General features: G+C 37.0%; 2 protein-coding genes across 11 annotated transcripts in view; one reads left to right on the forward strand and one right to left on the reverse strand.

The window, feature by feature from the left end:
* Positions 1-18082, reverse strand: SLC25A40 (solute carrier family 25 member 40). 7 transcript variants are annotated; one of them, XM_088150489.1, is made up of 12 exons: positions 17974-18058; positions 17290-17368; positions 16812-16914; positions 16484-16543; positions 15918-16024; positions 14601-14668; positions 12635-12756; positions 8480-8653; positions 6779-6888; positions 3803-3884; positions 2649-2729; positions 1-1154 (listed from the first exon to the last, which is right to left on the reverse strand). In XM_088150489.1, exons 3-12 carry the CDS (start codon positions 16909-16911, stop codon positions 1036-1038), a joined length of 1023 nt encoding a protein of 340 aa, XP_088006615.1. In that variant the 5' UTR covers positions 16912-16914; positions 17290-17368; positions 17974-18058; the 3' UTR covers positions 1-1035. The 7 variants fall into 7 exon arrangements, with proteins under 7 accessions (XP_088006615.1, XP_088006613.1, XP_088006611.1 ...); XM_088150487.1 differs by having other exon boundaries at positions 16812-16932; XM_088150485.1 differs by lacking the exon at positions 17290-17368 and having other exon boundaries at positions 16812-16932; positions 17974-18082.
* DBF4 (DBF4-CDC7 kinase regulatory subunit) overlaps positions 17916-27791 on the forward strand; it is a 19811-nt gene continuing 9935 nt past the window's right edge. Inside the window, exons 1-9 of one of the 4 annotated variants that reach the window (XM_088150483.1) lie at positions 17916-17934; positions 18553-18651; positions 20633-20808; positions 21384-21578; positions 24158-24208; positions 25563-25632; positions 25751-25827; positions 27284-27314; positions 27500-27542. In XM_088150483.1, the coding sequence (XP_088006609.1) occupies positions 18606-18651; positions 20633-20808; positions 21384-21578; positions 24158-24208; positions 25563-25632; positions 25751-25827; positions 27284-27314; positions 27500-27542 (689 nt within the window). In that variant the 5' untranslated portion in view covers positions 17916-17934; positions 18553-18605. The other 3 variants (XM_007424699.4, XM_007424700.4, XM_025164439.2) reach the window with 3 other exon arrangements.

Raw genomic sequence — 27791 nt, forward strand, 5'->3', positions numbered from 1 at the left:
GCCGGAGTAAAAAGTAACAATGTTCCTCTACTAACATTTTGTTCTACCACAATTCAAAGCAATATTTAAATTTTTAAAGTTAAATGAGTAACTTACAGTATGTATAAAATTATTGCACATATTGAGTTAACCTAGTAATATCTTGAAACTGTACTGTTCCAGGAAGCACTGTATACAAGTTACCAAGAAATATTAGGACTGCCAACGGCAAAAAACATCAGTCTGCCAAAGGGAAAAAAAGGTGGCATTACATTGTATTTATATAACCTCTTTTGGGGGAAGTTCAAGACACCTTACATGGATCTCTCCCAAAATATTGCTAAGAGAGAAATGGCTGGATTGAGAGTGTACACAACTCCAAGTACCAAGTGATCTCCATGATTAGGTAGAGACTTGAATCTAAATCTAAGTCCCAGCCCAACACATTAAGCAACCACTAAATTATATTTGAAGCAATCCTGTTTTCCTTTTTTAAAAATGTATCAGAAAAGGTTAAATTTCTAGACAATCCCTTTCATTTAAGATAGGTATCAATATGTAACATATATAGATGTTTTCTTTAAATATTGGGCAGTTCAAATGTAGGTACCAGAGATATTTAGTTCATGCTATTTCTGTGCCCTGTTCAAATACACATATAAATATTGACTAACTAGTATGTAAAACAACTTTCCTTGAATCAGTTAAAAGTTTTCTTCCAAAGCACAAAGATTAATTTGTAAAAATTAAGAATTATTTATGCAGGTAAACATTGCTTTTAAGGCTTATGCTATTCATTTCCTTTTGCAGAATTATATGCTTATTTCAATCTTTTTCTCTCCCATATGTTAATGCAACTTTAATTGGATTAAATGTCTGAAGCATGATAGAGTTTCTTTTTGGATGTAAAACATACAGGGAGTAATTCTGAGCATAGTGTTGGTGGAGGCATGGATGCACATGCAATAAGCATAGAAAGTATGTCGTAAAATACAACTTATATGGACCTTTGTGCATATTGGGTACTGACACCACTTCAATTTTACAGAAACAACATTAATAATTCTTCATATCTCTGTCTTTATTTAATCTACGAAAGAAAGTTTTCCCATATTCATATGTGCTAATCATTATGGCACAAGCAGGAGCAATTTTTGTCAGTCTTGGAATAATACCTGTGAAAAAGAGAAATGATAGATATTGAAAAATGAAGCAGCACAAGAAACTGGATATTGAAAAAACTTCCAAAACAATTTACTCTGTCTATAAAACCACTGCTTGCTTTTTGCATTTCCAAAGTAATATTTAAGATGGATCTGTATGATAACTTAATGCTATATACAAGCTAACAATGTGGTTACTCAATCCTGTATTAAAATGTGCTTGGAAATAAATTCTGTATAGTTGGAATGTTAGTCAAATTTCATTATAGTTTTATTTTGAAGAACTAATATATATTTAAAACTTGTTCCTATTTTTATGAAGATATTTTGCAAAGCAGTTCTATGTATGTTTACACTGAAATACACCCCACAAATTAAGTATAAGATTACATTCTAAATTTTTAAAATGTCTTGCTTTACTATGAATATACATCACAGCTGATCTATGCTCCAGTTCTATAATGATCAACTGATGGAAGATGATTTTTTTTCATGTTTGCAGTTTGAATGTAATTGTATCTATTGCTGTCCATGTATTAATACATATCTGTATAGTTTCTAGAGCATATACCCATCTCATTTTCAATTCACTTTGAACTTGGCAATAAAGGCGTGTCTCTACTTAAATATCCAACTACTATATCACTAAGACAAAATACTAAGTACACCAGATTGTAGTGCTTTGTGTAATATGCAAGCTACTATTTTGGGTGTCTAAACCTATAACCAGTAAGGACTCTGCAAATAATAGACTGCTGCCTTTTGTCAACTACAATTAGGGATATTTAAGTTCTCATCTCTGTATGGCAATGTGAAACATTATCTGCAGTCACTGCTGACGTATGTTATACACAGAGTACAAATGTACATAGAGTGGTAACTATGGCAATTCCCTAATGTTCGCAATCTTTACTTTATGAGATTTATTCATTTTGAGCCATTAACTAGTAGAAAATATTCTAAGCAAGTATCTAGTGGCTTTATGGCAGACCATGAGAAAAAATAATTTGTAATTCAGTTAAGAAATTAACCAGATTCTATGAGAAGTTTAATGGAATTTAATTTCCTTGATTACTACTAAATTAGTTTACACATTCTGGAACATTACAGCCTAGCATAACCTAATTTTTTGTCAATTAACCGCCTTTGATTCCACTTCAGGCTCATATATGGATTTTGAAACATATGGCTATATTAATATGTCAAATTTGTTTTTGTTCTACTTGTTTAAATATTTAATATAGCCTTTTCTTATATGGCCCTTTACAGTCTATCATTGAAGAGGGTAATTAAATGTTCCCAGACTAATTTATCAAGTCTTTCCCTACTGAAGTGACTGGGAGATATTTATTCTTTTGTTTTGTTTTCGAAGTTGGCAAAATAGTTGGTAGGGAAATCTTGCAATGCAGTAAAAGATCTCTTAGATCCTGTAGTAGAAAGTTTGATATTGCTGTATGCATAATATCTAGAAATAGAGTATTTTACAATCAACAAACACGAATTTACCAGTAAATAATCCAGTAAATCCATTTTCAACTACAATTCTCTTCATTACTTCCCATACTGATCCATTTCTCTTCTGTGGAGCTGAGTAAAAGAAAATACATCTCATTTTTCTACACTTATTTAATATGATTTAATGTCAACTGTATTTGTTTTATCCACTGTATGATAATCATATTAATCATGAGAGACAATTTTCAGATGAGATGTAGTCAGAATCCATTCTGAACATTTAATGTTTTATAATTGTAAGCTAGTTTTTAATAAGCTAAGATTACTAAAATAAGCCCACTTGAAATGACACGTATAAGAACACTGCATAAGCAGTCAGTAGTCATGGGCTATATTAACCTTTAGAAATAAATTTCGCACAGTATTTGTAACAAAATCAGTGTGGTTTCTATCCTACAGTTGTATGTTATAAACTGCAGAAACTTACATAAGCCCCTTCATGTGGTTTTAGGAATACAGGTAGTCCTCGTTTAACAACTACAATAGGGACAGGAAAATTCGTTAAGCGGGTGGTTGTTAAGCAGGCACCACATGACTATACCCAATTTTACATTTTTGTGGTGGTGGTGAAGCAAATCACATGGTTAAGTGAATCATGTGGTTCCCATTGATTTTGCTTGCTGGAAGCTGGCTGGGAAGGTTGCAAATGGCGATCACATAATCCCAGGATGCTGTAACCGTTGTAAGTGTGAGTTAGTTGCCAAACACCTGGATCATGATCATGTGACCATGGGGTGTGTGTGATGTGATGGTCGTAAGTGTGAGGACTGGTTGCAAGTTACTTTTTTCACTGCTGTTGTAACTTCAAATGGTCACTAAAGAAATGGTTGTTAAGTGAGGACTACCTGTAGTATCCTGCAAGTCCTTCTTTACCATGACAACATTAAGTTTTTAAAAATGTTTTCCAAAACGTATCATATAACTTACAATTTTCTGAATATTATTTTCCTCCTTACCTATGGAGGCAGGGACGCAGCCTGCAGCATTCTGCAGCTTCCAAGTACTCTAAGCATTGAACATATAACATTCTTGATATTATAAACACAAAGATCATAGTGGCTGGAGTTCCAGACAGGACTTTGTACATACAACAATAGGCAAACATTATGGAACAAGAATACTTCTGAATCTTACAAACAACTTACAGCGTATGACATCAAGTTCCCAAAGCTCAGTCTGTCTGTGTGTTTTTATTACATCAAATGGTAAAGTTAATGTAGCCGCAATCTATAGGGAAAAATATTTTTTAATGTTAAATAGACAACATGCAAATAGTGTAGCTTTCAAAATAGGAATAAAACATAATTTGTATGCTCACCTGAATTAACATGACTCCATTATTAAAATATGTATTCTATTTTCCACAATCAGTGCATTACATATATTTAAATTCCAGTGGGACTGAAGTACATATAATGTTATCAGATAATTGAAATCAAATACCAAAAAATGATTATATTCCAGAGTAGGAACCTATTCATATTGAGTGAATCTAAATGGAATAAAAGTTTTAAAAATTTCAGCAAGTTATAATTGTTCATTTAAAAAGTTACTACTCGTATTGTAGCAGATTCAACTATAAAACAACTTGCCTTACGGTACTTTAAAACAGTAAACATGAAAAAAATCACAAGCCCAATTTAAAAGAATGCTTTATAAACAATAATATATACGTAAACCACATTTTTGTAACCAATTTAAGTTTTGTGCATATATTTACCAAAACATAGCAATGGTGGTTCCAATAATGTAATAACCCAATAACTACGGAGGATCCATATTATTTTTCAACCTTTTGTTAAATTAAACCACATTGGTCCATTCAACTCTAGGCTTTAAAAAAATATAATTAAAGACAGCTGTGCATAGTCCAAACAGATTCTCTTTTTGACTGAGTAACCAGTTTAGCTAATCAAGAGAATGCAGTAGACATAGTGTAGTTTAACTTCAGCAAAATATTTAACAAATCTGCTATGAAATCCTAATAGAGAAGATGGCAAAATGTGAACTTGACTGCTACCATTATGTCAAACATATCAAATAATCATACTAAAAGTGTACACGTCAATGACTGTATCAGTCTTGAAAAAGGTGCTAAGTGACGTATCTCTTGGCTCAGTTCTAGACCCTGCATTTTCAACAGATTTACATATGACTTGGATGACGGATGAGAAAATGTTATGATGAGAAATATGGTCAACATAAAGATGTGTGTTGTCCACATATCAAAATTCTGGAAGGATCAAAATTCTGGAAAGATCTTGACTAGCTGGAACAATGGGCAGAAATCAGCAAAATGAGTTCAACAGGGGAAAATGCAAAATTATTTATTAAAGGCACTAGCATAGGATGGGAAAGATAGCATTGGGCAACTGTACATGGAAAAGGATCTGTGTGTTTTGGTGGAGGACAAACACAAGTCAACTATGTTATACAGCTGCAAAAACAACCCAAAACAAAGTAAATATAATCCTCCACTACATCAACAGAAGTACAATGTTAAGATCAAGAGAAGTCATTATTCATTATATTCTGCATTGATCAGGCCACACCTAGAATACTGCGCCAGTTTTGGGCACCACATTTGGGACCACATTTACAACCTGGAAGAGAATCAAGATGGTAATGGACCTTGAAGAAAAATCTTACAAAAATGGCTGGAGGGATGTTCAGCCTAAAGAAGAAAAGATTGCAAAGGGACACGATAGTTGATTTCAAGTATCTGAAGGGCTGTCATGTGAAATATGAGATACTATTCTCACAGTTGTTCTAGAAGGTAAGACAAGAAACAGTGGGTTTAAATAACTAGGAAGCAAATTTTATTGGACTTCAGGAAGAATTTCCTAAAATTAAGAATAATTCAGTGGAACTGACCGCCTTGGGATACACTAGACTTTGCTTTGCCATGGTGGATAGATTTCTGTGTGATATGGGTTTGGACTAGATGATCTCCAAGATCCCTCCCAACCCTTACTTTTGTCTGATTCTGTGTCTTAGCACCAGAATTCACCATGTGAATGCAAGCAATGTCTCTGAGCTCTCTGAGACTAAGGAGTGCTCTGGAAAGTAAATGTCACATGGCTGCTGGCCAGCACTTCATTTTAATGTGCTCATTCCCATACCATACCACCCAAATTAAAAATGTTGAATGACTTTGTAGGTGGATGAGATAGTGTTGTATTACTGACAACCAGACTAAGAAATTAACAAAACTAGCACACTCAGACTATGAAGGACAAAATTGCTCAGTCCAAGGAAATTCAGGCATCCATATATCTCATTTAAAAATAATGGAATAAATGCTTAACTACATAATAAGTACTGTAAATTTCGACAATTTGGTGATTACATGGACAAATGCCCGCCATTTTGACTTGTCTTTCACGATAATTTTTAAGCCTTCCAAGGACATTCCACTGATCCCCTTATCTTATCTGTGCATTGTCTTCCCCACCTTCGCATTATAATTATGTGCCATCAAGTCAGTGTTGACTCTTAGTGACCATATGGATAGACCTCCTCCAGGATGATCTTTTCCCAACCTGGTCCTTCAGACTTCCAAAGCTGTATCCATTGTTGTTGTAATAGAGTCCATCCACCTTGCTGGTGGTTGTCTTCTCGTTCCTTCCACCTTTCCTAATATTACAGATTTCCTCAGGAGAGCTAAGTCTTTGCATTTGTCCAAAATATGGTAATTTGTGCCTGGTCATTTGTTCCTTGAGTGAGGTTAATCTATGTTTTGTGGATTGATTTATTATATGTTTTGTTTGTTTCTTGGCTATCCATGGTATTCTCGGGAGTCTTCTCCAATGCCAAAGTTCAAAAGTGTCAATCTCCATCTTCTGCTTCCCTTGGTCAAGCATCTAGTCCACCATCTACTCACATCACACGCCCAAAGCAGATGAGTTCCTGCTTACTGATCACTATTTCAAGGAAGCAAATATTTTTAAACTTCATCCACTCTTATTACATGTATTTTTAATTTATTATTTTGTTCAATCAGCACCATTAATTTCAAATAAGATTTAAATGAACAAATATTTTAAAAATTTATCAGCACTTAAATTAATATGCTTATAATGTTTATTATATAAACTATTAGTAATAGAAATTTGGCTTACAGAACCAGCTGCTGCTCCTGATGAGAAGATGATAAGGAATGTGGGCTCATGTAAACTTGATTTCTTGCATAAGCTCATCTTGAAATATTCATAGTTGTACCAGTAGAGTGCTGTGGAATCAAATTGTGAAGCATTATAAAAAGTTAGAAATTGCAGTTGATTGATTATGTGCCATCAAGTCATTTTAGAAATCTGAAATGCATAGAACTTTTTAAGTGTTCTGCCTTTATACAAGTAGTCTTCAGTTAACGATGGTAACTGGGACCAGAATTTCTGTTGCTAAGTGATGCAATTGTAATGTGCGATATCACATGACTGCATTGCTTAGTGACCACAATCCCTGTTGCTCTTGTTAAGCAAGAATCATGGGTCATTAAGCAAGGACCTCCTCACAACTTCCTGCCAGCTTCCAACAAGCAGTCAATGGGAAAGCCAGCAGGAAGTCGCAAGTCCTGGGCGGCTTGCAAGTATGCTGGCAGGCAGGTAAGTGGCTGCTGTGGCCCAGCATGAATGCAGCCAGGCCAGGGGTGGCTGGTGCCAGGGGCAAGAGGGCGCACAAGCAGCTGCTGCTGCCCAGTGCAAGCACACCTGGGCCTGGGGTGGCTACTGCAGAGGATGGGAGGGCGTGCAAACTGCCTTGTTCTCTGCTGCCCCAAACAAGGCAAGTCAGCTGGGGGTGGTGGGGGTGGTGGAATGGCCAGAAGGCCAGAGATAGGGGGAGGAGAGTTAAAGTGCACCCTGCAGTTGTAAATGGGGGTGGGCTGCCAAGCACCCAAATTTTGATTATGTGACCACAGGGATGTTGTAATTACCATAATTTCAATGATTGGGCGTAAGTATCATTTGTTCAATGCCATCATAACTTCAAACGGTTGCTGAACCTATGATTGCTAAGCGAGGACTACTTATATAAGATTAGCTCTGAAGATATCAAATCATATTTTCACAAACAAAAAACACTTATCATGTTGTATCTTGACTTATACAGTTTTACATTACAACATATGTATGTATGTATGTATAATAAAAGAGCTATCATCAGTTGCCTATTTATCACTTATCTGACTAGGGATGGAGTTTCTATGAAGCTAGAATGTCACTACAAGTAGAGTTCAGACTGTGCTAAGCCATAAAACAATTTATTTAATTTTGGGTTAATGTGCTGTGTGAACCTAGCCAGTTGTGATATATGCAATAAACCATATTTAGAAAACCACATTTACCATGATGTCTGAACCCAATTACAAACAAGCATAGAAAAGCTTCTCCTAACCACTTATTTTAATTCCAGAAATAGAAATAACAGCACTTATCAGTGGCCAGTACTCTTTCTTTGCCATTTACTGGAAGCTTAAGTCTCCTTTGATTTAATAATATCTAGGAGTACCTATGATTCCAGCACTAAATACTGTCAAAAACTAAAGAGTAAGATGATTTGTTTAATATCTAAAGAAAAAATGCTGGAACAAAGCCAAAAGCACCAGCTGAAAAATGGTAAAAAACAGTTCTATAAATTAAGGAGGAAAGTAAACTCAGAAAATTTATTGTGTACCCATGATAAGCATATATTTTATACTTGTAAAACACAACCTTATTTTTAAAACTTACATCTGGCAAACCCACTTTCTAAAATCTTCACTAGAATAAAACTTGCAATAGCCAGGACATATAAGAAATACACATTTCTGAAACAAGTCATACCTGAGAATGGTACATCTCTAAGGACAGTGGGACCCCATCCTTTCCAGAGTGAAAGCCAGCCATTGTTGGCCACATTTGTACTAATGCAAGCAAGCAGTTGTGTGTAAGTCAATCGTCGAGACTGCATTCTTGTTCTAATCATTTCAATTGGACTTATTATAGTAGCAGAAAATACTAAATTTGAGAGAGAAGAAACACAGTGCTCAAAGAAGGTGATTTACAGATTTTTTTTCTGCAAGGCATTTGCTTTCAGTATATGTCCACATCTATTATTTTTGTGTATTAAGCATTTTACTATATAATAACTATATTATATGGATATCTTTTGATCCAACAGTCTAATTCATCTCAGAGTTACTGGGAGTTGGGTGGCATATTACATTTAATAAATTATTATTATTAATTCAACTTTCATGTAAAGAAGTCAAGATTCTGAGATAACATTATTATGTACATTATGAGTTATTATAAATTCAGTGAGTGCTTCATTGACCCTGATTTATTGTGATGAGAATGAAATGCTCTAAATCTAAGATTTCATGGTCTTCTCTGTTCCTCACATGTGGAATTAATAAGCTTTCAATTTTGCTTTTAATAACCAGAATTTTCTACAAATCTTATCTCAGAAACTGTATTTAATAATAACTTAATACACTAATTTCACAATCCATATTTTACTTAATACAATAATACTTAAACACACTAATTTCACAACCCATATTTTCAAGATGTTCTGTTTCCCATGGTATCCATGGATGTCTGACTTAACTTTTTTTTTTTATCATCCCCCCCAATCAGCTTGAAGCTGGGTAAAAGGAATAGATGGCTGCATCCCAATTGCTAATATCAGAAAGGAAGCAACAATCTGAAGAACTGCCAGAAGATGCCATGATCCCTGAACCTGACCCTTTAACATTGGATTCAGGTGGTAACAATAGGTCAGAAACTGCCTACTGGCGACTTCAACACTGCCAGATTTTCTGAACACACCTTTTCCTTTCTGACATTCAGAAGCAGAAGATAAACTATTACAAACTACAGGAAGTCCTCACTTACTGACTCGTTCAGTGATTGATGTTGCAACAGTGCTAAACAGGTGGTACTTATGACTGGCCTCAGAGTTCTGGCCATCGCAGCAACCCAGAGTCACATGATCACCCTTTGCAACCTTCCCTGCCGGCTTCCCAGAAGCAAAGTCAATGGGGAAGCCAGCAGGGAAGATCACAAGTCACTCTGGTAAGTCCTCCCAGCCTTCCTACATGTGTGCTATGTTGCAGCACCCTCCCCTGGTCTTCCCCAATTTGTGCGCAGCCTGTGCCGGCCTTCCCAAGCCCTCCACAAACTCATGGGCAGCCTGCGCTAGCCCTCCCAGGGCCTCCTCCACCCTGGTGCAGCACCCCCACACTCCTTACCTGGGATCTCCACTGCTTTCTGCTTAACAACCCGCACATCTTGGAGTTACAACAGCAACCAGGACTGCCAGGATTGTTGTCGCTAAGTGATGTGGACATATGACATCATGGTTTACGACTACATCGCTTAGTGACAGCAATCCTGGTCCTAAGTGCCGTCGTAACCCAAGGAATACCTGTATACCTATAGCCAGTCAGCAGTTAAAATCAAAGCACAGGCTCCTTGGCTCAAAAACTTTACAGATTGAGCCTGACTCCATAGCTAACTACTCTATTTAAGATTTCAGTCTGTAACAGATCACTGTCAAAGCAACAGTGCTATATAAGCTCTTGTCTTCATTAAGCTCTTGATTTTCAATTTTACAGGCTGTTCTCTGGTGGCTGATCCCTTGTAATTTGCCCTCATTTCACTTTGCATAATGGACTGCATCTGGTACCTTACCCATTAGGTTTATAGCCCCACAGTCAGTGCATGGCTATGAGGCTTCGCTACTTCTGCTTGATTACTAAGCTTCAGATCATTGCTTCTCCTCTGCATAGCAATCTGTAGCAGAATTTCAGGAAGGAGATGAAAATAAAGCCTCTTCCTTCCTAAGGGATCCATGACAAATATGTTCATTCATGCATTTGCTTGTGGGCTCCAACATGGATCACATGTGGCCCTGAGAGCCATTTTATACCAAACAGTTAGGTATAATTGCAGATAACCAACTACAGTTAATATTAACTTTACTCCAGACAGCATAACAGATAATTATAGCTAATTAAACAGTGAAGCAAAAAGTGTCTGAATTTCTCCCAGCTGCACAACAGAAAGGGGTTGAGCATATAACCCCAAGGTAAGTTGCAGCCTATTTTGGTAGGATAACATAATAAAGATGATCATTAGTATTAGTTAAAATTATTGGTAGACTTAAGGCTTGACTATCTGAAGGACAATCTTTCTTGTTATGAGCCTGTCTAATTAAATCAAAAGGAGATTGAAGATCTTTTGAAGATTCCCCTGGCTACCAGCAACCCATCTATATACTGGTAGTCCTCGCTTAATGTCCACTCATTCAGTGAGCATTTGAAGTTATGAGGGCACTGAATGAGGGAGACTTATGATGAGTCCTTGCAGTTGCGGCCACAGCAACATCCTTGCGGTCATGTAATCATGATTCAGGTGCTTGGCAACCGGCTTGCAATTATGTTACAGTGTCCCACAGTCACATGATCGCCATTTGTGACCTTCACTGCTGGCTTCCAAAAAGCAAAGTCAATGGGGAAGCCGGCAGTAGATTGCAAATGGCGATCACTTGACTGTGGGACGCTGCAACCTTGCGGGATTTGCCTAACAGGGGCAACTGGGATGCCAGAATTGCCGTTGTAAGTTGGCATGGTCATGTGATGTCGCGCTTTACCTCTTGTGAGGCCTAGCCCAAGGAACTCCAAGAGACCATGTAAATTCAGTCCAGCTACATTTATTAGCTATAACCTCTAGCAAGAATCTTCCCAGACTGAAACGCCAACTCCCAAGTAATGCCAGCCACAACATTGTGAATTCCTCAGGGAGGTGCCAGTCTCATCCTCTTGTATCTCCCACACTCCTCAGGAGATGTAAGAAAATGTTTTTCTCCCTGAGCCTGGCCTTCATAATTCCATTCCATCACAGCTCCTTTCTGATATGAGCTGCAGAGTGCATGCTGTGCCTCTGGGAAGCCCTCGTCCTTCCACTTCCTCCATTGGAAGCACTCCTGGAGAACTGGCCTGCAGGCTTAAGCAAAGGGTAGAGGAAAGCCCAGTGCTGACAGAGCCTACCTGCCTGGATCCCAGGGTAGGCGGTGGAGTGTAGGGCAACCAAAAGGGCAGAGATAGGGGGGAGATAGGTAGGAAGGGGAGTTGAAACAGAGGCAGTTTGCGCAGGGCAGGAAAAGCTGTCCTGGCCTAATGACCGCAATCTGGATTGTCACTAAGCGGTGTGGTCATGTGATGTTTTGCTTAATGACTGCTTTGCTTAGCGATGGAAATTCCGGTCCCAAATAACCCTAAAACTACCTGTAAATTAAAATCCCTCACTCCATGTATAGAGGGTTTATGACAGCTACTGTGCGAAATTGGAATGCAACATTTCTATTACTTTGAATCAGATATCCTGTTCAGAGACTTTCCTTCCACTCATATAGTTTTCTAAATGTTATGAAATGTGCTTTAAACAAGAAAATGTCTGAACAAGTAAGTACAATTCATAAATGCAGCAAATGCTTTTCAGGCAAATTACAACTATATAATTAGACTGGGCAGTCTAAACTGTCCTTTAAAATAGTCCTACTCATATTCTGTTGCTGTTAGAGTTAATAATATCCTAGGCTATGAAATAGGAGAAATTTTGCACATGCACTGTATCCATTAATATGTTTACTATGCTCACCATTAAGATGTAAGTGTAATTAGTGTTAGCTTAGAAAAGGTAAAGAAGAAGGAATTGAAAAATAGAGAGAAGAAGCATACATACTCAAGAGAATCTCCTAAACTCTGAGCCATGGTTAAGAGACCAGAAAGTGTTACGCATAAGGCAACATCCTGTACTCTAAAATCTAAGGAATATAAACTTTTTAACTGTAAGGGAGAGGAATAATTAATTATATTTATTCATCTTCACATAATGAACATTTGCTTAGTTGCATTATCATACTAGTTAATTTTTTAATATAAGTTTTGCTATAGTAAAGAGCTAACAGTAAACTACAGATTAGTAACTCACATCTGGCTATGCCACCTGCAATAAGTGGAATGTAGTCATTATCTTCTGTTTTATAAACGAGGGCATCACGTAGTTGATCATAGCAGGTAAAATAAATTACTGTTGTTGGAACTGAAACTGCTCTAAAATTGAAGTATAAGCATTTAATCAGTTTCTTAATCATTCAAAATTTAGTCAAATAATTTTCATACTTCTAGCTAAAATATTAGCATTTCAGAGTTGGTCTTTGGCTGTAGTTCAGTGGTGCCAAAATATAGAAAATATTAAACACTCACATATAGGCCATGGGCACCTCAGGGATACTTCCTGTGCTGAACAAAATACTTAGACATGCCATTTTCTCTTTAAAAGCTTATATAAATGTGTTAGAGGGCAATTTCCCCCCACTAAGCCATTCATGTAAACCCTTCAAAGCAAAGAATTCTAAAACCTACAATTTTGTTGTTTTGTTTCTTGCAGTTTGTGCCCCACAATACAGTATAGAGAACAAACAATGTGCCAACTCTAGAGAGGAAATATGCAAAACACAGGCATGGCTATATGTCTTATTACCCAGGATAAGAGGCTTATGTTGCATTACTAATATTAATGATAAGGATTAACATATACATGATGAAAAAGTAATGAAGGTGCTTTTGAAAGTAGCCAGAAAACATATTCCTCATAACTTTGCAGTTATAGTCCATACTTTTACATTTGAATTAGGATCTATTCTATTAATCTGATGAGAACTATATCATTTTTCTTTTAAGTTATCTACTGCTTTGTTTTTTAGAACTGATTAGATTTCTTGTGGCAGAAGAACTGCTGTTTTCCAAGGGCCGTCTAGCTGGGTTCATACTAATCAAAGCAGAAATAGTTTTTTGGGGTTTTTTGAGGAAGAGCAAGGGAATTATTTTTTACAATCTTTTCCTCCCCTTCCTAGCTAGTTTTCCTCATATTTCAGTGGCATGTTCAGGATTTTAAGATCTGACCCATTTGAACTCTTCCTCCACATAGCTGCTTTCAACTTTCAACTGCTCCAAAGAAGACAGTTCTAGTGCTTCCTGTTTTTCTGGAAATGAAGATCTACAAGAACAAATATGCTTTCAGCTATTCCTTCTGGTAGCTTAGGATTTATATACAGTGGTACCTCTACTTACGAACGCCCCTACTTACGAAATTTTCGAGATACGACCAGCTCCGGCCCCAAAAATTTACCTCTACTTACGAACTCGCCTCTACTTACGAACCGGATCCGCGGCCATTTTCCCTGCTGCCACACGGTCGCGGCTTCCTGTGGGCGAGATCGCGGTAGCAAGGAGACGTTCGGTGAGGCTTGTGGTGTGTTTTGTGGCGTTTGGAAGGTTTTTGTGGCGTTTGGAAGGTTTTTGAGGTTTAAAAATAAAATGCATATGTTTCAGAACTGTTTAGCCGTATTTACATTGAACCTTATGGGGGAAATTTACCTCGGGGTGCGACCAAATTTGGAGGGCGGATTAGCCGTATATACATTGAACCTTATGGGGAAATTTGCCTCGTGGTGCGACCAAGTTTGGAGGGCAGAACGGATTAACCGTATTTACATTGAACCTTATGGGAAACTTTACCTCGACTTGAGACCAACTCGAGTTGCAACCAGAGTCACGGAATGGATTAAGTTCGTAACTAGAGGTACCACTGTAATAATATATTAAAAAGTTGTACCAATTAATTTAGCACAGGACACATACTAAAATTTCATTAATCAGAACAACACACATATCTATGTTCATTTTTTGCCATAAGTCAGCTGTTGGCAGTAATAGGGAAGATATTAATAAAATTGCTTTTCGGTGATTTTGTTACTGATTTTGCTGTCAATATAGTAACAGCAATGATAGTTTCATAATTCATTTTATTAACTATTATTTATTTTTATTTGGGTTTTAGCTGATTTTAATGTGTGAATTAATCAAAAAGGAAAAATAAAAGGCATATAACTTACAGTGATGGTGGCAACCCACTCCACAATGCTTTCACACCCTCTCTTTGAACAATTTTTGCAAAAGCATCCTAAGAGAAGCAAAAATAGTGATTGGGTGGGTTATAGGTTTCTTGAACTATCTACCAAAAACCATGTGTTCAATCATTTTAAAATATTATTTTTTAAAAATTGGCATACTAATACTGTGGCCTTGTAAATGAGAATATATATACATACACCTTCTTAGTTTAATTTTGCATCATTTGAGAGGCTAAACACCCTCTTCATGCTTGTTGATTTAAGAAGGAACTGCATGCTCTTCTGTGAATATTTGTCATCTCTTTCCTGAGTCCTGATCTGAGAAATAGTTGCACACTAATTTGCAGTATGAATAATTTTATTTCATATCTATAAATTTAATATTACATCTACAAAAATGTTATTTTATATAAAGTATATATTTATGTCTACCTATTTATCTTTAAAATAAATAAAATAAAATAAAATTCCTCATACTTCAGTCCTTCTTAAATCAACAAATATGCCTCTCAAATGATGCAAAGTTGAACTAAGGAGATGTAATAAACCATAACAAGGTTAATGCTTTCTAGTAAGATCAAAAGCTTTTATTTGACTGGAATTGTGAATTTAAATGCCACAAAACAGCATCAATAATCTATGATATCAAGAGCACTCTATAGTTAAGTTTACATGATTTTTGTGTGTCCATGCAATTTCCCTGGCAACATTTTTTGAAATGGTTTGCCACTGCCTTCTTCCTAGGGCTAAGACAGAGTGATTGGCTACAAGGACACCCAGCTAGCTTCCTGCCTATGATATGACTAGAACTCACAGTCTCCTGGTTTCTAGCTCAGTGGTTTTAACCATTACACCAAAGTGGCCCTCTTATATGACATACTGAATGATTAATCAGCCACATGGATTTGGGTTCATACAACATGCTAGGCTTCAGTGTTATTGGCTAGTTTGTCATGTGAACACGGTTCATGTGTCATGTATACATAGCTTACTGCTTATACTCAGTTAAGTGACAGGAGTTAATTAATCATAATCCTTTATTTTCTTACTTCCTATCAACTACTGTATATTAATCATCTTATTCACAATCACCCCACAATGCTGTTTCAAGTATCTTTTAAAATGTGAATGTCATAGGCAGACTTAAGTTTTAATTACCATGAGAAAGAAGGGTGTTTCTGCCCTGAGCTCAAAATATTATGAATCTCTCTAAATATATTTCAAAAACCAAATTGGTTAGACAACCTTTGGAGAGTTAAAAGTTAATACTAGTGGAACTGGACATGCAATTTTTCTTACCAACATGCCAGTAAAACGGCCAGATGTCTTATGCCAGGTTTTGCCAGTTCCATTTTCATAAAGATAAACGTGATCTGTCAAGCCATCAGAATCCAAAAAAGACTTTCCTGATAAAAAGGTAAACAAAAAACCTTTTATCCTGAGTGTTAGAAAGGGATAAATGAAGCACAGCATCAGCTGGGAGGATGAAGGGCTGAAAAAAGCATTCATATAGTTACCTGTATATAAAGTTCAAACAATACCTTTAATGCTATATGGACTAGAAATGAGAGTCTCATAAACAAATGTGATGATGGAGATAGTTATAATCTCATGCATTCATTTTATATAATTAAAAAAGCTGTCTTACAATTTCTAAATAAAACATATCAAATAAAATATTTATTAGTCATAAATCAGCATAAAATAAAATATATGTCCATCTAATAAATGATCAGCAAGTGCAAATAACATTACTAACATGGCCTTAAAGAATAATCTCAACTTCATAAATGTGCACTTTTGAGAACAAATTATCACATTTTCTCTCCTACCAACACTGCAAATACATAGAGATATGAATTTACCTTTCAGGGATGGATTGCTTTGGGCTTGTAGCCGAACTTTGACAACATCTAGAGGTGTCACTAAAGGCAAACAAACAGCCACCATGTTAAAACATTCTAAATGCTAAGTACTTTGTGTGTTAATCAATTGGTGGTTAATCGGTTAAAAATAGAACTAGCTAAGTAAATTTAACTAAGTTAAGAAAAACTTAACCTCTGCTTTCTAGAGCAAAACTAGCAGAAGTCAGATTTCAGCTGAGCATTAGAAGAAACTTTAAGGGTAAGAGCAGTTTGACAATAGAAGCAGACTTGGTGGGGAAGTTTAAATGGCTCAGATATTTGACCTTACCCAAAATGGATGTAAGAACAGCACCACAGCAGGAAGAGACAACTTGCTGAAAAGTTGTGATTCCGTAGGATCCCTTTCCTTTCTCTTCACAACCCATCATTTTCTTGGGGGAAAAAAAACCCTGTTAAAATAATTAAGCTTATGGCTCTGGTCTGTCAGGAGAGGATCATGCCAGAATCCCCATTTATAACTTACTCCAAAGCAGGCTATGATGTAATTCCAAGAGTTCTTTTAAGCAAACCCCAAGACACTTTTGTTTCTCTTTGAATCACAGACATTTTCAACACCTATCAACATCTGCTTCTAAAACTCTCTTCTGATTACAAATTATATTTGCTATGCAGCAGGCAAAACTCCTTTTTGATGATGTCCAAAACCACCTCAAGCACATGCCACTTTATATTCAGGCCAACGTACTGGTGATTAAAACCAACAAGCCATTTAAGTTATTCCTTTATAATTAAAAAAGCAGGATTACCTGAGGTAGTGGTGACCACCTATGTCCATAGGAACTGCCATGCACAAGAACAAAGAGTACTGTACTTTACGTATTATTTCTGTAAATTAAACAGGATTGGCTCAAACAAGCACACAGGGAGTCTGCAGGGCACAATCCTTAAAATGTTGGCTCCAAAGCAGAGACAACTGAATCAGATCCTCCATTTACCATGAAATCCATTGAAGGACCTTAGGTGACCATGTAAGTCACTCAGCCTTGCCTGTTACAGTAATTCTGAGGATCAAAAGGGCTTCTGCAGGTTGCCTTGGTCTCTTTTCAGGAGAAAGAAGGGCAGAATAAAAATCTCCCAAGTGAAGGAACATCTTCAGAGACCACCCTCCTCAAGTGCTGGTGTCAGATGCTATCCCACTTATCTCTATTCCCACCAAGAATGAGATTCACCCGGTCTTTCCATAAAAGCAATTCAATGCCTCCCTTCCCACATGGCTCACTTTGTACCTTTTGAGAATTACCCTCCCCCCACAAAATCCCATCCCAAAGGCATCACGCACTCGTAACACTGGGACCTCTACCCTGGCCTCCAGAAGCCCCCTTTCCCAGAATTTCACAAGGCATCTCTCAACCACATTTTGGGGGGACCCCGCTCCTTTGGCCAGTAAACCGGTACGTTTCCGCGCTCCTTCCTTTCAAGCGACCATTTACCGGAGGGTGCGGGGGAGGGAAGAGGATGACGGCAACCCCCCCCCCCCGAAGAAGGAGAAGAAGACTAAGGGGCGCCCTCGCCCTCGCAGCGCTGCGAAAGGCTCCTCCCCGCTGCGTGGTGCCGCCTCCGCCCTCGCTCAGCCCAACCAGGGAGGTGAAGCCAGCGTCTGGAGTGCCTGGTAGGCCCGGGTGGGCAGAGGCGGGAAAGTGCGGCTGACAAAAAGCGTGATGGCCGACTGACGCAGCAGACCCTGAGCTGCGGTCGGCCCCGGCGCCATGGGTCCCGCTGGGTTGGGGTGAGGCGGGGGCCTGGCCGGGGGTCGGCTCGAGCGGCGGGAATGTACATTTCAAACACCAACCGTCCCTTCGGGGTGGGTGGAGGGGACCGGGCGGCTGTAGGGTGGCCGGTACGGGAGAGGGATTGCAGGCTTTTCTGCCTCGTGAATGGCGGGGAAAAGGGGGAAAGCTTGGAGGTATAGGAGCTGGAGGAAACGCACCCAGAACTCCGCCCCTCAGCTTTAATTTTTTTTAAAAAAGAGGTTTGGGGTATTTTAATTGTCCTGCACTCTTTCCTTGCAGGTTGTAACCGTCGCGGGGAGATGAGGGTGCAGAAAATGTGACTTCCCAGGAAAATGAAACCGGGTGGTTTGAAAAGCAGCAGCAAAGGACAGTTCCCCTGTAAGTCCTCACGCTTCCGTTTGAGTGTTGTGAGGGGCGAACGTGACTCGAAACTTCGGATTTTTGTCTGAAAAGGGAAGAAAAAAGTTCTTTGGTTCAAATCAACTTCCGTTCCTTTCCTTTGCGAAATTGAGAGCGCTAAAATTCCTCTGAATAAGTTGAAGAGGATGTCTGGGTTGCGAAGGTGGCAAAAGTTTCTGGTTTTTGGTATCTCGGAGGTCCTGTTGGTGGATTTAACCCCCCCCCCCTTTGTCGGATTTGTGGTAGGCTTTGTGAGAGCTGTGTCAGAAAGAGCCAGTTTCTTCGCTTTAAAAAAGATTACTGTGCTGTGGAATAAACAAGTAGATAAGTATTAGACAAGTACACAAATCACAATGGAGCGGGGTGGCCTTATACATTTAAAATAATAAGTAATTTAAAATAACCCAGTTGTAATTTTGAAATTACTTGCTCTGCATAAGGGTGGTTCTAAAGCCAGGATTTGAAACTCTTTCCGGGTTTCTTATCTATATATCTATATGTTGGGTGTACCAGAAGTCAGGTCCTATAGGCCAATCATGTTTTATTCTTTTTTTCAGAGAAAATGTTGCTTGTACTCAGGAATGTTCAAAGGGCATGCATCAAACGAATAAGGAAGTGTTTAGAAGAAAATGGCAACCAATTCAAACATTTAATGAAATTTATATAATAAATGGTCAGTGGGGCCTGACTTTTGGTACACCCTTTATAGAGTTATAGTCTGTTAAAATCTATTCTTAACATCTAGGATGAGTACTGTAACAACAGTCCCTGTTTGTAGCAAGGTTATAAAAAACTGAGTGTTGACCACTTGGATGTAATGAAATTAACTGTGTATGTTTATAGGATTGCTTCTGTTTCTCTTGGAATTTTTTCATTTACTTGAAACTGAAGTTTCTTAATTGCGCTGAGATGTTTTCCTGATTGGGGCTGCAATCTAAATCTAGCAACCTGAAATCTCTCTCTCTCAGATGTATTATTATGTGTACTTGCTTTCTCAATGTGATCTCTTAGCAATGCCATATATGTTGGAATATAATTGGAAAGTGGGACTGTGAGGAGAATATGAATTATATAGACTAGTGATCTTGAGTTGGTATACAGCTTTTTTTTTTTTCTGGATCCATTGAAATATGGTGTCCGTGGACGTGTTTCTCTGTTTCTGTTATGTGCCCTGCTGATACTTTTAATATTAAAAAAGAAAAATAATATCTCCTCCCAAAAAACTTGCAGTACTTCAAAGCACCTTAAAGCCACTTGTAGCCTTTATTTCTCTCAAAGCTTCTAGATCCCTAGGATCTTTTCAGGAAGTAAAGATGGGAAATAGCTAGAGACTTGAATGGGGTGAGAAACTGGAAAATTGGGCTACCCTGACCAGAGAAGAAGTGGCAAGTTTTGAGAGCAGTGGGAGGAAAATAAAATGGGGACGAACTCCGTGAGTAAATAGAGAACTTTGGAGGCAATTCTGAATGAGAAAAAAATGTGAATTCAAAAAAGCGGTTTTCTGTTTTGAAGCTTAGATTCTTGGACAGGTTGGTTATCTTTTAGCTTAACTAGTTTATTATTCTGTGAAATAGATATTTTGGGCTAACGATTAGCAGCCAGTTTGGGAATATGTTGCCATTTTGTGATAGCACTTAAAACTCAAAATATGCCCACTCCTGAAAAAGGTCATGCTAGTTCACTTATATGATGAGAAAGGTGTCATGCTGACAAATGCTGTTCCATCAGCAGACAGACTCTATTTCCACCTCTATTTTGGAGGATTAGGCAGCCTTCCAGAACATAATTGGGAGGGTTGGTGGAGGAAGAAGAGGAAGTTTATCCACATTTGTATATATAGTCTTGATAAGCTCAAATATTGATACATACTTTTCAGAAATCTACATTTGCTTCAAAACAAGATTTGATGATAAACAGATAATTTTCCCATCAGGATCAAATTCTTTTATTTTGACTGTAGGTGATATGCAAGAAAGAAGAGAAAGAAGCAACCCTCCCCTGAAAACTGTAAAGAAAGATTCTACAAAATCTGATAAACTAAAATACAAACCACTTACTGGGAAAGTGTTCTATCTTGATATTCCATCTAATATCCTCTCTGAGAAAATTGCAAAAGATCTTAAGGAACTGGGAGGGGTAAGTCAATATGTATGTTTCGCTTTATGATAGAAAAGAAGAGAAATAATGCAGATTTTGTTAGTATATTATACTGTTGCTAACAAGCTGAATTCCTAAGCATTTTTTTTTCCTTTTTGCAGCCTGCCTTTCAGCTACATTTAATGCTATATTTTAAATACTCAAAAATCTTGATTCAGTCCTCAGTCAGCTGTTTTTTCCTTCTACATGCATTTTAGGACCAGTATTCATTTCTTAATTCTGCAACTACTAAAGTGCTACATTTTATGTGAAATAGATGTATTGTAACTATATCTCAAGTATTTTATATTAACTACTATATTAGATGATCTACATTAATTTTTGAAACATTTGTGATTTGAAAATATGTTTGCATAGCAATTTCATCACAGCATAACCCCTCTCCCAATCCAGCTGTTTACAATCAATAAATGAGTATTAGAGATTCTGTGAAGTAAGCAGCATTACTCAAATACTCATGAAGGGGAATATTAGCATATCTAAAAGTCATGTCCAATATTAAATATTGTGTTTAATCCCATTCCAAAATAATATTTTTGTTTTTTTACAATTAGAGAGTTGAAGGATTCCTCAGCAAAGACATTAGTTACTTGATCTCTAATAAAAAAGAAGCAAAATTTGCCCAGACTCTTGGACAAATATCTTCAGTCCCAAGCCCAGAATCTGTATGTAATGGTGGAAACAGTTCACCTCATCCAAGCAGCAGAAGAGATAGGAATGATGGGAGTACATTTAAGCTGGTGGACACAGTAAGTTTCATTTGTATTTCTTTCTGTACTCTGTCCCAACCCTGCACAAATGCTGCACGTTAAACAAAGCAGGCTCTTTATAATGTCCTATATCTTTCAAAGCTAGTCAAACTTCAGACAATCTGAGAATGGTTTTGTGAAAATACTCTGGGAAACCTGTAGCCCACCAGATAATGCTCTAGAGAATGGCAAGACATATTGGAAGTCATAGTTTAACAGCACCTGGAAGGCTAAAACTTTGTATTCTGCTCTGTGATATAGTCTTTCATTCTTTCCTTATCTACACTGAGGAATGTGCCTGTTCAGGCTTTGTACTTTTAAGTTTATTATTAAAATAGAATTTTCAGAAGTCTTAGCCAGGTTATTTCTATTGCATTGTTTTATTTTATATATACTATTCCAAGTATAGCATATATTTGTACAAAAGTAGAGACAAGTTTGAGCTGAAGGGATTCAAACTTTTAAAAGACACACACACACACACACACACACATCTGCTTAATTTAATAGTTCAAGCTTTCTTAGATAAGTGTAGCCATAGGCAATTATATCCATTAGCACCACAAAAATATAGAATTAAAACAGGAGAATTTAATTCAACAATGGCCGCATACCTACTACCATTTTGCTTTCACAAGATTTACATTAATCTTTAGTGTAGCTATGCTCAAAACACATCTTTGTTAAAATTAGATAAAAGAAAACATTTTCTTCATCCAAAGTTTGCTGAGTGATAGATCATTTCTTTGCAATGTATGGATGGATAACTAAATAAGGTAATAGAAAAGATAATGTAATAAATCCTCAATCTGAGAACAATTACAAGAGCAGGGTCTTAGTATAACAGGAATTTGCTGATACTTACACTCAATCGCTTCTGAAGGCATACTTTGTGATATTGACCTCTGAATGTTTGTGAGCTTTATAGAAGATTTTATTAACTAAATGCTTATCTCTTTCATGGTCCATACCAATTTACCATATCAACATGCCACCAAGTTATCAGCATGACAATGGGAAGAAACAGACATAGGCTCAATCCTGAAAAGACCAAGTAGCTGTGTGTGATTGGGCCTTCTGACTCTGGAAATTTTCCATCTCTAAGAGGGATCACGCTTCTTCATTTGAAACTGGTGTACAATCTGAGCGGTTTACTTTGAATCACAGCTCCTGCTTGAAGAGTAGGTAGCAATAATATTGTGAACTGCCCAGAGTTCAAAACCTCAAAATTGAATGAATCCCTCTTACTTCTCAAATTTTAAATTAACTCTTGCAGCTCCAAAGAAATAGTTGGTTTTGAGAGTGAATACTTATCCATCAATTCATATAAGGCAGATTTCCAACCACTTCATTGAAATAACAAATCCAACCATTATTTTGATTCTTTGGGAGATTTGCAAACCCAAGCAGAACCTTTTCAATATAAATTTTAATTGAAGGTAAGCCCAATTTAGCTCATAGAGGAAAGGCATAAGTTCCTTTAGGAAGCTCCACAGGTCTTTTGCAGAACTTGTTCGTGTGTTTTGTAAAAATCTTAGATAGTGGGCATTCTACCACCAACTTTCTGCTCCAAAGAGCATTTGCAAGGTAATTTTCCCACAGAACATTTTTAATGTTGGGTCCACTGATCTTCCTCTTACGTGATAAAAGTTTGTAATTACCCCAATTGATTTATGGTTATTATTTTGACATACTTTATGTGAGCCTTCCAATATAATGTTTCATTAATATTATTCCTCAATATTTAAACTGCTAAACTGTTCTGTAGAAGCTTTTCCAATAGACTATTTAAATGTTTTTGGCCATTACACCAAATTCATAACTTTCATATTGGCATAACTCATTTCTAGTAGTTCCTTGGACAATAATAGCCTAGCTTCTTAAACATTTTCAACAGCACACATTGAAATAGTTAACTTTCAAGAATTGAAAAGAAAAAACTCTGCAGCTGACAAATAAGGTACCACTAAATGTATGTAAAGATTAAACAATATACTCATTTAATTAATAACACTTCTGTAAGCAATGTAGATAAACTTACTCTCACTTTAGTAATTATATTAAAATATAACTATTGCACCAAATTATCTGTATCAGTATCAGCTAATTTTGTCCATAACCCATTTTTGTTTGCTGAGTCAAAACAGTAGTCAAATCAGTGAACATTATGTGCAAACATTCTGTAGTATTGTTCATATATTTAAATAGTCAGTAATACTTGGGTTCTTGTTTATCTCTGATCTTTAACATAAGTACTGTTATCCAGCCCTCTGGATAAGCTTCCATTTTGGTAATAGAAGTAGTTTAGCCAGCAGATATGTCCATCTTAAATTATTTTAGAATGTAATATTTATAATACTGAATCTTGCAAATATAGACAAAAATTCTATTAAGATCACTAGCAAAGAGGCTGTTTATGCCTATTCACATGCAGATAGCTAATCTTACTAACCTAACCAAGTAACTTTCTGAACCTTTAAAAAAACTCACACTAATAAACTTCACAAAATAACTATTCTAAATAATGCTTATCTGTGCAGTAACAGACACACATACTCTGTATTTCTTCTTCAATACAGGTGCGTATGAGTAGAGGAAAATCTTTAGTTGAAAAAGCAATCAAGGAACAGGTATGTAGCACTTAATAACATGACTTTATTATTTCATCTTGAATTAGTTTTCTTAGCCCTGATCATGATTTCCAAGTGAAACTTGTATAATTTGCTAATGGATAAGTGTATGACTTTAGGATGGCTTTTTGGCACTTCAGTATTTCAGACTATGAAATTGAGTGCTTGACATTTCCTTTTTCCTATGGTTACAATCAGATTTCAGGCTGTTTATGATGATAATAAAATCAAGTTAGAAATACATACTTAAAAACAGGTGGCTATAAAAGCCTTACAGGTCGTCCTCAGGTTATGATGGCAATCGCAGCGGTCCTGGTTGCCATGATAACCCCAAGATACGTGGCTCGTTAAGTGGGAAGCAGTGGGAGTCCCAGGTAAGTGCAGGGGTGCCATGGGAGAGTGGGAGAGACCCTGGGAGACCTGGTGAAGGCCACATGTGAGTCGTAGGAGGGTTTGAGAGGCTCTGCACAGGTTGCACATGATTTGAGGGAGGGCTTGGGAGGCCCCACGCAGGCTGCATGTGAGTTGGGGGAGGCCTGGGAGATCTGGAGGAGGCTAAATGCAGGTGGGAGGGTGCTGGAGGCAGGAGCTACTTACCAGAGCAACTTGTGACCTTCCCTGCCAGCTTCCCCATTGACTTTGCTTGTGGGAAACTGGCAGGGAAGGTCACAAATGGCAATCACATGACTGTGGCTTTGTGCGATGTAATTGCGAGCTGGGCACCTGAGCGTCTAGATCGTAATCACATGACAGCAGGGGTGCTGCAATGGCCAGAACTTCAGGGACTGGTCGTATGTCCATTTTTTCAGTTCTGCTGTAACTTTAAACGGTCACTGAACAAATGGACGTAAGCCGAGGACTACCTGTACATGAAAAGTGCTGAACAGTGACTGAGAGTAAAATCCAAACTGGGAAGTCACAAAGACTGATTTGTATACTTTTGACTTTCTCTTAATTGTTTAAAGTAAGTCTATATTTATGCAAATTTTAGAAGCTAAGCTAGGTTTCCTTTCCTGTCAATTGACTCTAAAGCTGACTGAATATACTAATCTGATAATACTTATAAGTGCCCAATGGAACTGGGAACTTTCTTTATAGCTTCATGTAAATATAATTGTTTTTAGTAAGGCACAATGGTGCATTTACTCAAGTTTAAGTGATACAAACCTTATTTCAGTGGTACCACTAGCCTGACTAGTATGGGTAAGGAATGCAATTAATTTTACCTTCATACTTTATTAATAGGGTGGGAGGAGGCTGGGAATACAGAGGCACTCCAAATTTTCTTACTGTATTCAAATATTTGTATGCCAAAATAATTTAATGATTGAAATATTCAATATTTGTACTTCAGGAATTAATCCCTTCTGGTAGTATACTCTCAAATGCCTTGAGTTGGGGAGTGAAAATACTTCACACTGATGGCAAGTATTTTTAAAATAAACCTGATTTTTTATTCTAGCATTAAAATACTTTGTTCCATTTAAATAACTTAGTTGACGTCAAATAATAATTTTAATTATCCTTTTCTTCTTGAAAAAGATATTAAGAAGTATATTGATCAAAAGAAAAAAGATCTCTCTTTGGTTAAGAAATCAAGCACAGAAATCAAAGATGTGGTAAGTAGACTACTTGATTTCCAAGAAAAATAGCAAAAAGCAGTGAATGCAAAATAAAGTATATAAAATTGCTACTTTAATATTTTATTCATCATTTGTAAGACAAAGACAGACCTCATAGATGTGTGAAATCCTGAAGCTCCATCCACCTCTACTGCTATTTTGAGATGGAAAATACTTAAAAGCTTTAGTGTAAACCACTAAAGGATGCTTAGCATGGTAAACCACACAATTTCACACATACACAAAATTCAGCAAATCCTGCATCAGTATGTGAGACACAACTCTGCTCATTTTGCATTGTTGTCTATCAGTAGTAGCCAGTACCTCATGGGCTCTGTTTATCAAAAGGTTGCCCGTTCCTATGGCAAGTTCATGAGAAAATATACTTTTCTATTTTAGCTTCAGTTAGAGAAATTAATATCCTTATCTATGTAGTGGCTTGCTTATTTAGCATGTTTGTTCTGTATGGATTAATACTGGATTTTTAGGCCTAGGCATACGTTATATAGCATTATTAATTTAGGCTTTTGTCTTTATATTATGTTTTGTTGATTTTAATCCTTATTGCGCCACCTAGAGTCATTGTTATGAGATGGGCAGCTATAGGCATTGTTTAAATAAGTAAATATTTTTAGAAAGGGTATGTTTAATCCAGGAATTTGAGACAATGAGGAATATACAATTTATAAATAAATCAGGAAGGGATATTTTTGTATGCTGTCCAGACTCAAGGTTATAGTTAACACTGTCTAACTATGCCAGGATTCATATATCAGCTTAGGCTTAAAGTTGACCTGGGATATCATACAATGTAACTCATTTCATTTTATTTACTTGTTTTCAGAAAGTATGGAGTAAATAAACAGTAGAGAGGGGAATTTACAGTTGCATACTCTGTCTGAATCCTCCTCCCAGTTTGTTTGTGTTTTAAATTTTCTAGTCGAAACTCTGGTTACCTTAAGCAAAAAAAAGTTTTCAATGCAAATAAGAATGATTGCACTACCGGTAGTCCTTGCTTACTGACCACTTGTTCAGCAACCATTTAAAGTTGAGATGGTGCTGAACAAGTGATACGACCGGTCTGCAAAGTTCTGGCTGTCCCAGCACCCCCAAGCAAAGTCAATGGGGAAGCCAGCAGGGAAGATAACAAATTGCTCTGGTAAGCAGCCACCAGGCCTCCCTGTGCTTGCATGTGCTCACACTCTCCTTTCCTTAGCCTCTCTGTGTTTGTGCCGCATCATCCTTCCCCCAGCCTCTCTGCCCTCACATGCGTTTGTACTGTCCTTCCCTTGGCCTCCCCTGTCCTTCCCTTGGCGTTTGCACCTATCTGTATGTGTTTCAATGGCTCACACTTCACAGATATTTAAACCTATTTAGAGGGCTAGTTGCTTCATACAGGAAATTATCTGTAAATTATAAAAATCAGATTAATGCTACTATTTCTCTTAAATAGGAAAAAGTTTCAACAGATCAAAAAATAAAAAGTAAGTATTCAAGATGTAACTAATATTGTTACCAATTTTGTTAAAAGAGAAAAAATTAAGGTTTTAGACCAAATTACATGAGATCATGTCCTGTGATGAATACACAGAAGGTACTTCTTTTTGAAATAGGACTGTTTATATAATTATAAATATTTATATATTTTGGTTTAAATTCTTTTAAATAGGTAAACTGAAAAATCCTTTTCTGAAGGTAGAGGACAGAAGATGGTAAGTCCTACTCGAATGTCCTTTCGCTTTGTTGACTCTATTTTATGCAGTGATAATGTATTATTAATTATTATAATCAAGCTATTGTCTCTAGTTTAATTCAGGCTTAATCATATTTTGTGTAGAGTGTTTCAGATCATTTCAACATTAACATGAATAGCCTAAGTCATATTGATTTTAATAAATCTATTCAAAGCTTTGAATGTTTGAATTAGCATAAGATTGACCATCCAGAAAAAGATAAGAGTT

This window comes from Python bivittatus, unplaced genomic scaffold, assembly GCF_059951505.1.
Source record: "Python bivittatus isolate LINGU-HERP-01145 unplaced genomic scaffold, Pbiv_v1 ctg000610_np1212, whole genome shotgun sequence".
Classification (NCBI taxonomy): Eukaryota; Metazoa; Chordata; class Lepidosauria; order Squamata; family Pythonidae; genus Python; species Python bivittatus.